Here is a 12,333-nt window from a genome sequence, read left to right as displayed (position 1 = left end):
GTCTTGTATTTCCTCAGTAAGTTTGTCAAGAGGTTGGACACTCATCCAGCACACTGGATCAAGACAGTGCTACGTACAATTCTAATTAGATCTCCCTTAAATTGATTTTTTTCATGAATACATTGGAGAGCTTAAAAAATTTAATATTTAAATATTTGTGTGAGAGAGAGAGACAGAGTGTGAGTGGGGAGGGGTCGAGAGAGAAGGAGACACAGAATCTGAAGCAGGTTCCAGGCTTTGAGCTGTCAGCACAGAACCCGACGTGGGGCCAAAACCCTGGAACTGTGACATCATGACCTGAACTAAAGTCCAGTCTAATTGACTGAGCCACCTGGCACCCCACATTGGAAAACTTTTTAAATACTTCTTAAAAAATTTAGAAAAGTATATAATTTATAAGTGATGCTTAAATTACATAATACATTCTTTTGTTTTCATATAAAGTAATTTGCATTTTTGAAGAAACACCATAGTCATTTTATTATTATGCATATTAAATAATTGCAGGTTTTTTCCTTATAACCTATAAAGAAAATATATTTTGGGGAAAATTTGGAGCCCCAAATTTTGATATCTAGTAATTTATTTGTATTAATATCAATATGGAGAGTTCTCAAACTCCCCAGATTTCCACCAGATATATTTTAGAGTTATAAAATGGTGAATGTTTACCACAGAATTATAATTCCTATAATCTATGTATTAAACTATTTTATCACTCAGAATACCTTTGTCTTTTCTCCAAAGGACCATTATTTTGAAATATGTGATCTTAAACTTTTAAATTTACTTTGTATTATCAATATTCTTGTGAATCCTTATCCATTCAGATTTCATCAGAGATTTTTCATTATTATCAATAAATAATAATATGACCAAAGGATATAAATCACCATCACAGTTTTTATTCTAAAAGTAAAAATTTGAAGTATGAATTGATTTTTAAGCACCTCTTCACTGTGTGTATTGTATATTTTAGAATTAGCCTGAAGGTATTACTGAAAACTTCATAGGCTGCAAATCTATACAGAGTAAGCACTGATTACCTTCTCTTCATGGTACTAATAAGACTGAAAAAGGTCAGGATTAGTATGTTGCTTTCTATGATTTTTATATGTCTCAGTTATGTTTATTATAGTGTCATTAATTAATATATGCCCAGGTTTTAAATGCAAACTTTTACTTACTAGTGAGAATTTATTTCTATTTCATCATATTTCTGAATGTTCTTAGACATTCTGTTTACTGATGTAATATAAAATGTAGCATTATTGATTTCATCCCATTGCCCATTTTGTTTTGAGCAGGATTATTATGTGGTGATTTTGTGTCCTACTGAAATGGATGTGCAAGTTCGGAGGGTATTGCAGATTCCAATGTGGTCACAAAGAGTTATCTACCTTCAAGGCTCAGCCCTTAAAGATCAGGATCTGCTGAGAGCAAAGTAGGTATCTCTATCTGTTTTCTATCTTGCAATACTTTAATATCTTTTCTCTCCTCCAAATTTTAGCAATATTCATCTTGCAAGATGTATTTAAGTATTTTTGAATACAGTCTTGCCTTAGTCCCACTGCTGGTCAAATTGAAAGGTTAAAAATATAAAACCAGTGTGTGTTTGTTCATCTTTCTCAGTGCAGGGATGTTCAGTGGACCGTGTCCACGCAACAGGATGAAGAGTGTGGCATGGTGTAATTAGCTGAGTTATCCAGACCCACTGTTAGAGTAGTCTCCAAGTCCCTGAATACCGTTTTTATTCCACAAATAAAAATCTTGTGCCAAACATTATGTGAAATGCCAAAGCTGTTTGAGTCAGGGTTTAAATTTTTAGAGTTTGTGTTATGTAGTGGGCAGATGACACTTGTGTTGCCTGGTGTCAGAGATGTCCCTGGGGGTTGGAGGAATCAGAAGGGTAACTGAGTTTTAGTTGCTCTTTTCTTGTTACACATGTGCTAGCTAACCTGGCTTAAAGTGACATAGGCATAGACATTTGTCACAGATCATGGGGTTGTTCCATATGAGAAGAGTGAAAGCATGGTTGGGCAGACCATGGACACCAGGGAGTCAGGGCATCTGCAAACAATACACATAGCTTCAGAAGCCAGAAGAAATCTTTAGCAGAGGTGGTTTTGCTCCATGTTTTTTGGTGCTTTTAAAGTTTTAAACATATCTTTCTTGGGGAGAAAAAAATATCCTGTCCCTTTCTAGGTCCTTCTAGCTGGACTAAGAATCAAATTGACCTGAGACAGATTAACAAGAGAAAATCAAATTTAATAGTGCCTGTACAGGGAATCCATACAGAAGTGGAACTTCCAAAGCTAGTTAGGCAAAAGAAGGGATATATGTCATTCTGAACTAAGGAGAAGGAGTAGGGGTCTGGATCTTCCAAGAGAAGGAAAATAATTTACAGGAAGATGAAAAATATTTGATAAACATACGTTTGCTGGGCCACTCAGAGAGAATGGGGCAGGAAGATTTTGATCAAACAGGCCTTGCTAAGTTCTTCCCTCCCTATCCTACCTACTTTATATCGTAATGTAGTTATCTATGGTGATAGGTCTTTTCCTGGAGCAGATTTTCTAATCTAATCTAAATTCTGCTTAAGCAGTTGAGGAGGGAGATAAAGAGCTTTTCCTGAATCTGCTAGCTTTTGATTGCTTTTTAGCTTAAAATAATCTTCATGCCAATGTGGCCCATCTTGGGGTGGCCTTCCCTTGGATCCTACATCTCCATATTTACCCTTGAGTTGCCTTACAAGGTCTTTTAAGTACTGAATTTTAGAGCATAAGTTTTTTTTAGGTCTTTTTAAGATTTTTTTCTGGATGACTTGAGTGTGTGTATTAGTGAGAATGGGTGTGTTTTTGAATGTTCTGTATGTGTGTGTGTGCGCATGCGTGTGTGTGTGTGTGTGTGTGTGTGTGTGGGATGGTGATGGAAATGAACAAAAGAAAATTCTCAGACTCTTTTTTGCTACATACTGCTGAAGGTTGATGACAAGATATTTTGTAACTGGAACTTTGACATTACTTTTGATTTAGATACAATAGGTCACTTTAAGTGAGATTTTTCAATGATTTAATATCTTCTGAAACAAAGAAGTTAGTAGAAACTATCAGGATATAATGAATGGTACAGAATTAGAAAATTTAATTTCTTTGAGAATATATTAGATTTTTTGGTGGATTAAGTACTTCATAGTTGTCATTGTACACACAATAGTTAAGTCAGATTCTCCCAGTACCTTAAGTAAAAGATGACTTTGGGTGTTTTCTATTTGCTATCTAGATGCATTATTTGGGAGTTCTGAAGAAATAATTGCTTAGACACTAACATAATTTGGATCTTTATATTTATCAGCATAGGTAATCAATGTGTTTATTTTATTGTATGCATTAAGTTCTTCACATAAGAATCATTCCAATATTATGTTCACTATGAATTTATGTGATAAATGAAGCCTTTTTATTACCCAATAAATTAATCTAAGCTATTAGTATTTTAGCTTGATACTATAGAAGGGAGGAGAATAAGCTACCCCCAAATGTGCCTCAATGGCAGGATTATCATGAGCTGGTTATTTTTTTAAAAATATTTTTAATTATTTCTGAGAGAGAGAGAGACAGTGTGAACAGGGGAGGGTCAGAGAGAGAGGGAGACACAGAATCTGAAACAGGCTCCAGGCTCTGAGCTAGCTGTCAGCAGAGAGCCCGACGCGGGGCTCGAACCCACGAACTGCGAGATCGTGACCTGAGCCGAAGTCGGAGGCTTAACGGACTGAGCCATCCAGGTGCCCCATGAGCTGGGTGGGTTTTTTTGTTTTTTTTGTCTTTTTACAAATAGTTATTGTCAAGTGGGTTTCCATATAACACCCAGTGCTCATCCCCACAAGTGCCCTCCTCCATGCCCATCTCCCCCCTCCAAGCTGGTTATTTTTAAGAAAACAGTAGACACAGGAAAAACTTAAAACCAAGTAGAAGTTAACCCTTTTGTAAGGGACATTTTTATTTGTAAGGGACATCTGAATCCATAAGGCTATCTCCCTCTCAGTGGCTGGAAGAGGAGAATAACTCAATCTCTGGAAACTTTTGTGAGTGGAGAAGGCAAAGACCTAAATCTGCAAACAATCTTACCCTTGTTTACTGTGCTTTTCTTGATAGGTTCCCATAACTGGCTCTCCCTACCTTTAGCCAAACATCTTTTGTCTGTAGCTGAAGATGGTGTTTAAGGTGGTGGCCTCATGGGAGAGGAGTTAATTAGTTTTCCTGTGTGTCTCACTCTTGTACCTTATATCAGAAGTATACATGTTATTAAACTTGTTTTCCTTCTGTTAATCTGTCTTTTTATTACAGAGGGGTCTCAGCCAAGAACCTAGAAGGGTAGAGGGAAAATTATTATTTTTTTATTAATTACACAATTTAGGATTAACATAATTCATTTATTATTAATAGTGTTAAAATGATTTCTCAGCAAAATCAACCACATTTACAAGAATCATTCATTCATTGGAATATAAAAAGTATGATAATGAGGATGAGAGAGGTAGCAGGCTGGTAATACTAAAAAATCTGGGTTAAGAAAGAAGTATTCATTTTATGTTCATTTCTTATCCTAATGTCATATAAAGATTTGGGATTTAATGTTAACTAATACATTCTTCAACACAATTTCTCATGCAAGAAACAAGGAGTAGGATTCTCCAAACCAGTTCCAAAGGTCAGTTGCATGAATTTTGAATTGCTTTGTTGAAGATGATGTTTTCAAAATGTTATACAATACTCATTATCTTATAACTATGGCTTAATATTTTTCCAAAACTGTTTGGTTTGGTCTTATTTCAATGACTTTTCTCTTTTCTCTGCATAGAAAATATAATTTTTGGGAGGGGGGAAAGTTTATTTTATCATAATGAACCAGAAAGACAAAATATTTCTTATTTTGAAATAAACATTTTGATTTTTTTTTTTTAAGATTTTTAAAAATTTTTAAGTAAGCTCTACATTCAATGGGGGGGCTTGAATTTACAAGCCTGAGATCAAGAATCGCATGCTCTACCAACTGAGCCAGCCAGGCACTCCAACATTTTTATGTTTTTAGAACATTATTCATCAAGCACTGAAACAAACCGTTTATCACCAAATTTAAGAAATGTAGAACTTTAGCATAAGGGACAGGGGTTTGGAGCAAGATGATGAATCATCTCTAAGAAATGTCAATGTAGAGTAGAGTTTGACTTAAGAATACTAATTAGCTCTGTTCCTTCTCTCCTAGTTAATTAACTTTGCAGTTAAAGTGTAACTAATCATAAAATAAAGACCAATGCAACTCCCTGAATTTAAACAAAGCACATACATGAAAAAGTATATAATCACAAAATTTGAGTATTTTTTTTACTTTTGTCATTATGAACTATTGAGTTATATAGCTAATCCAACAATAATTGTTTTGTTCACAGTCAAGGACAGTCATGATCTGCTAGAAATCTAACTTTTATTTAAGCCTAAGGATACTCATAGTTCATTCGTACTTTGTGTACATTGGATTAAGCATTGGAATTCTGTTTTTCAGACAATGCAAAGATATTTCAGTGTATGATTATTTTGCTTTTCTGTCTGTATTTAGGATGGATGATGCTGAGGCCTGTTTTATTCTGAGCAGCCGTTGTGAAGTGGATAGGACATCATCTGTGAGTTTCTAAATTCTCTTTCATCTTTGTGCTTCTTACCTTAGAAGATTCTTCTTTGGATTTTTTAAAAAATCTGCCACAGTTAAATATAGGTGACTTTAAAACATTACTCAAGGGAAGCAAATATCTCTGAACAATCTTTGCCATAATATAAGAATAGCTGCATTATGGCCTATATTAGTAAAACTGTTTGTGAAGTAGTTTCTACTAATCCTTGGGTTTTCCATTGATCAAAATGAAATGAGTCATATATGAACAGAACTGGACCATTTTTAAAAATTATGTATGTCCTTCGCTCTGTAATTTTGTTAAAATGGTCTCATTTTCCTTAACTCAAAACAAAGCAGATGGATCAGGCAGTCTGCATTAGAATCAGTTGGAGGGCTTCTAAAAAAGTATGCATTCATGAAAATTCTATTCTAGATATATGAGGTGGGGATCCAGAATCTGTGTATTTTAAAAAAATCCCCACGTGATTGGGAAGCACATTCCAACTTGGCATCCTTTGGCTTATATGATCTCTGTGATGTATTTTTTTTCAGGCTTAAGTTATATAAATTCATAAGTAAGTTAAATAGTATAATTTAGTAAATTATAACTTCTATTTTTAAACATGCATTCTAATTTTATTGTTTTTAGAAAGTACTTTATTGTTTTATGTTGAGTAGGTACTGTTAACTCCTGTGTTCCTAAGCCAATGAGTTTGTTTCTAGCCGTATCTGTGGTTAAGAGGCAAATCCTTAGTGGCTCCAGTAGTGACTGGGGAAAAGGTAATATATGCATGGGTCTTTCTGGGACATGATTTCCTTTTTCCTGGAATATTTAATAAGACTCTTTGTTATATTAGACTCTGAGTCCTGAATATGGTAAGCTCTATGCTCTCTTGTTTACTTCACTCTAATTTACCTTAAGTTTTTATTCATTTTTAAACCAATTTTCTCATCCTTTATTTGAGGAGGGTTATTATTGCTTGGATTGTGTCTCCCAAAACTCATATATTGAAGTCCAACCCCCCCAGTACCTCATAATGTGAACTTATTTGGAGATAAAGTCTTAATAGAGAAAATCAAGTTTTAATGAGCTCTCTAGGGTGGGCCTTCATCCAATATGACTGGTATCCTTGTAAAAAGAGGAAATTTGAAGATAGGCAGTCATGAGGGAGAATGCCATGTTGAACATGAAGACAGCCCTTTATAAGCCAAGGGGAGTGGCCTGAAACAAATCCTTTCCTCCTAGCCCTTAAAAGGAATCAACCTGCCAACACCTTAATTTTGGACTGCTGGCCTCCAGGACTAGGAGACAATAACTTTCAGTTATTTAAGCCACTCAGTTTGTGCTACTTATCACTGCAGCCTACCAAACCAATACAAGAACATAGAACAAATATAGTTTAGACAATTTGCAAAATATTTCTCTTTACGAAATATATTTCTTTTTTTTCTTTAATGTTTACTTATTTATTTTGAGAGAGAGAAAGCATGAGAGGAGGAGGGGAGAGAGAAGGAGAGTTGGAATCCCCAGCAGGCTCTGCACTGTCAGTACAGAGCCCGATGCAGGGCTTGAACCCACGAACCATGAGATCATGACCTATATGGAAGTTGGACACTTAACCGACTGAGATACTCAGGCACCTCTACAATATATACTCTTTTTTAAAAAAAAATGTTTTTATTTAGTTTTGAGAGAGACAGAGTGTGAGTGGGGGAGAGGCAGAGCGAGAGAGAGGGAGACACAGAATCCAAATCAGGCTCCAGACTCTGAGGTGTCAGCACAGAGCCTGACACAGAGCTCAAACTTGACCTGAGACGAAGTCAGACAATTAATTGACTGAGCCACACAGGCACCCCTACAATATATATTTCTAAAAATTCATCTGCCCCCCCTTCTTTTTCCCTGGTTGTTATCTTAATTCAGACCCCACTCTCCTCAGTTCACTTAAGTGTTATTTCAGGAGTTTCTTAATTAGGCACTCCAAATATATTTATAAAATAAATCAATTTGAACTGATCATAATCTACTGTATGTTTCCATAATTAGTTAACTTTTGTAATTGTGAATCTTGTGTCCGTTAAGTGGTAACTTGGTTTTAAAGTACTTGCTGTTCTCCAGTATCACTAATGTTTTGAGTAACAAAGAGGAGCATAAACATTAAGAAATAAATGTATAATATCTTTTGGAGCACACTTTACAATGTGAGTTTGGGATCTTTCAGTTAAACAAATGCATTTCATTTTTTCCTGACACTGCCATATTGACAGGAAATGAATAAAAATTACACTCATAAGGACAAAGGAAATGGTGGATGAGACAGCACTAACACAAGTTTGGAAGCTAGAAAGCAGATGGATGAGTGGTAACTGACTTAGAAGGAAGTTAAAATTTAAGTTGAGAGAGGAAACAAGTCAGAAGCAGGTTGCTTTTTGCAATGGAACTTCAAAAATCTCAGGATATAGAGGCACCAGATGCTCCTGTAAGTAAGGTTATATGTAGGACTAAACATATGAATAGTGATTAAAAGTTTGTAATATTAGATTCCCTGAATACCTTCAGAAATCCAGTGCTGATCCCTTTCCCCAGCCTGGGGAGCAGGTTCACTGTTGGCAGAGTTTGATCCAGGGATACCCTTCACTCATAACCAGAAGGTACAATTGAGAGTCAGGGTAAAGTCAAAGGTATTAAAGAGAAAGTTGTTTCACTGTATGTGAGGTGCTTCTCCCAAATGACTCAGAATCCTAATAGCTGGGTCCACACCTCCATTGGAACAAGATTGGAAGAATTTTCTCTGAGGAAATGGTCCATCACAAGAGAGAATGCCATGTGCATGTGTGTGTAAATATATAAAGTCTGGAGTTCCCTAGTGCAGTATCACAGATTAATCACCTTATAGTAAGGGCTATGTCAGATAAGATTCCCACATTCAATCAAGTCTCAAACAGCTTTTGAGTGTTTCACTTCTACATACGTTCAGAATACAGAGCTCAATAGACATTTAATGAAATTCCTGACAAGGAAAAGAAAGAACAATGAACAAACATAAAAAACATTAAAAAAAAAGAACTCAGCAGAAACAAACAAAACTGTACAATTCTAGAAGAAGTAGATTTTAAAATATATAACAAATATCCTCAGAGTAATATGGGAAGTTACGAAGAGAGTACATATATAAAACAAGAATAGTAGTCTGTAGAATAAAACTATTGAAGACAAAACAGGAAACATTTCATGAACCAAAAAGAGCTCCTGGAAATTAAAAATAGGATAACACAAGAAAAATTATATCAAAGGTTCAGGAGAAATGCAAAAGAGGGGAGGAAACGGGGCAAAATATTATCCCTATGGTTGGAAAGACTCACAGTCAAATACAGAGAATAGTAATTTCCCAGAGCATAGACTCATAAGTGGAAATCAACCTGGGAACCAGTGTGGGGACAGTAAAACCTGAACTGCATTTAATGAATTTCTGTAGGTTCAGTGCAGACAACTTTGAGAGTTAAATCCTCTGGGGAATGTAGTCATGGGGAGGGGTCCCTTAATTTTGTGAGATTTGCCTCCAGGAGTTTGACCAGGTTCTCACAGTGAATATGAGAGAAATATCCCCTTGGAAGCAAGGGTCAGGGAAAAGGAAACATTTTGAAATACACCAGCACATTCTGTTCTTCTTTACAGGCCCTGCCCTTAGGAAAAGTAGTTAACCAGATCTTAACCTGCTGGAAACAGTTATCAGAGACTAACTGACTTGGGAGAAGGATGATACACAATTCCAGACCACTGTGACCATCCTCTTTCACATAAGGGGACCAGGACACTGAAAAAAATATTTGTGAAGGTCACAGTCCAGAGCTATAGGCTCATAAAAGACTGATGCTAAATCAAGACTTAGAACTCTTCTCCTTACCCCACAGCTTACTCCCACATTTCTAAAAATCTATTTATAGCAGCCTCTTTAACTTGATTTATAATGACTGTCTATTAAGAAAGAATTATAAGTAATACCAAAAGGCAGAAACCAAACCAAACAAAACAATTTGAGAAGACAAAGCAAGTATCAGAACAGATATGGCATAGATGTTGAACTTAGACCAATAGTTTAAAATAACTGATTAATATCCAGGGGCTCTCATGGATAAAATAGACAGCATGCAATGACAGATGGATAGTGTCAGCTCTGATAGAAACCTTAAGAAAGAACCAAAAAGAAATGCTAGCTATAGAAACGCTAAAAAAATGAAGAACACTTTTGATGGGCTTATGAGTGGACTGGACATGGCTAAGAAAATAATCTTGGAACTTGAGGATAAATCAACAGAAACAAAAGTAAAAAGCAAAGAGAAACAAGATTGGACAAAAACAGAACAGAACAGAACAGAATATCCAAGGACTCTGGGACAATTGTAAAAGGTATAATGTAGATGTAATACCAGAAGGATAAGAAAGAAAGGGATAGAAGAAATACTTGAAAGCATAGTAACTGAGGATTTCCCCATATTAATATCAGACACCAAACCACAGATCCAGGAAGCTCAGAGAGCACCTGTCAAAAAAGATGTCAAAAAAATATACCTAGAAATATCATTTTCAAATTACAGAAAATCAAAGATAAATTCCTGAAGGAAGTTAAGGGGTGGGGGTGAGGGAAACACCCTAATTATAGAGGAGCAAGGATAGGAATTTCATCAGCCTTATCTTCAGAAACCATGCAAGCAAGAAGAGAAGATAATAAAATATTTAAAGCATTGGGAGAAAATACAGAAGGGAAGTCAGTGTCAGAATTTAGGTCACCTTGAACAGAGGGACAAGGAGAAGGGCCTGGGTCCCAGTAATTGAATGGAGTTTTATGTCTTGACAGATGGCAAAGAAGAAAAAAAACAATAACCATGAGGGACACTAGGTATACAGTATTTCTGCTCCTTTGACAAAGACTGGAGTCTCACAACTGTGCTGTGTTTGTCTGACAGGGTCTCATAGATTTGTCTACAGCCCTTAGAGAAATGGCCTTTCAGGACTTAATTACAAAATGGATGTAGGCTCTTCCTAGTTTGCTCAAACCTGGAGACACCAGTAGGCTACCATTCATCTCTTTTTTTGTTTTGTTTTTAAGTTTACTTATTTTGAGAAAGAGAGAGAGTGGGGTAGGGACAGAGAGAGAAGGGGAGAGAGAGAGAAAGGGAGGGAGAATATGAGTGGGGGAGGGGGAAAGAGGGAGAGACAGAATCCTAAGCAGGCTTCACACAGCACAGAGCCTAACGTGGGGCTCCATCTCACAAACCATGAGACCATACCTGAACCAAAACCAAGAGTCAGATGCTTAACCAATTGAATCACCCAGGTGCCCCTCATCTCTTTTTAAGATCAATTTTACATATATGGACATAATGACCCAATTTAAGATTTATTTAAAAAATATGGAGGCCCAGAAAAATGTCACACTATGCTAACTAGTTATAAGTGTTAATGTAGAGGACACCATATTAGTTATTATGTCTTAGGAAGGGCCTGGTGTAGTCGCTTTTCAAACAATTCTGCATTGTTTCCTACAGAGAGGTTGATTCAACAACTTCTGGTCCACCTACCCACCCCCCCAATCCCCAGTGTTTGGCCTCAATCCTACTAGAGTTGAAATTCTGCTTTTTGATTTTCTAAAGGTTAATAAATACATATTTTTGGTAAAAAATATTTAGGTCATCTTTTTGTTTGTTTGTTTTTATCTTTTGTACATATGAGGTTTGGTCCAGACAAACTACTTTAGTTGCCTCTCCCCAAATACATTGTTCCTTTTGGGAGGCGAGTGGAAGAAGAGAACAGCTCCTCCTTTATGATGATCCAGTCCTGCTACAGTTGAATCATTTCACATTCATTAAACCTTTCTTGCATCTTCATTTAGAGGAAAATGAACTCTAGAATTTTACACTTAAGCAGTCAAGTCAGTAGTACTGTCATTAATACTTGCTTTTGGGAGTGAAAATAAGTGGATATCTTGGGAGGGCCAGAAGGCCTGGAATCATGATGCGTTCTTACCTGATGGAATTGTGTTCCATTTAACTAAGCTGTCTGTTCTCCTTAATTTTAATCAAGCCCACTCACATTAGACAGTAGAATAACAACGGAAAATTAAATTGTAGGAGATTCTCAGGAAATTCCTTCTCTATCCTGCATTGGATAGCAGTCAGTCACTTCTAGGCTGCGTACTTTGCAACATGAGGTGAGAAATAGTAAGAACTATTAGATAGTGAGAAGAAACGTGTAGATTTATATTTTACTGACAGTTATGGAGCAAAGTAAAAAGTTTTACTTTGTTTTAAAAACTGACCAAAACCATGAGGTCAATTACATTGAACCTTCCTTGGAGAAATATTTGTTAAATACGTAAGATTAGGAAAGTTTATTTTTCTTCTCTTAATTTTAATTCCAAAGATATATATGTGAAATTAATTAGTGAATGTTTATGATTTCTTAGGAAGTAATCTACACTATTTATTATATATTTGATCCTAAGATGAACTTTTCCAATAATGATTATTAATAGATTAGATTTACCTTGCAATATTTTCCTGCTGTATATATGCATACTTGAGTCGGGATTATCTGTTGTGTGGAAAAAACTGTTATATCCATAGAGCCAAATTTTTAATATTAGGCATACTTTTAAAGAAATT

General features: G+C 35.8%; 1 protein-coding gene across 3 annotated transcripts in view; it reads left to right on the top strand.

Moving 5' to 3' along the window:
- The window catches only part of KCNT2 (potassium sodium-activated channel subfamily T member 2), a 360,386-nt gene that overhangs the window by 165,142 nt on the left and 182,911 nt on the right, over positions 1-12,333 (top strand). For all 3 annotated transcript variants that reach the window (XM_077771185.1, XM_077770578.1, XM_077769973.1), the window contains exons 11-12: positions 1,308-1,444; positions 5,617-5,680. In XM_077771185.1, coding sequence (XP_077627311.1) covers positions 1,308-1,444; positions 5,617-5,680 — 201 coding nt within the window. The remainder of the gene's footprint in view (positions 1-1,307; positions 1,445-5,616; positions 5,681-12,333) is intronic.

Source organism: Crocuta crocuta, unplaced genomic scaffold, assembly GCF_008692635.1.
Source record: "Crocuta crocuta isolate KB4526 unplaced genomic scaffold, BGI_CrCroc_1.0 scaffold220, whole genome shotgun sequence".
Taxonomy (NCBI): Eukaryota; Metazoa; Chordata; class Mammalia; order Carnivora; family Hyaenidae; genus Crocuta; species Crocuta crocuta.
This window is presented reverse-complemented; position numbering and strand designations above follow the sequence as displayed.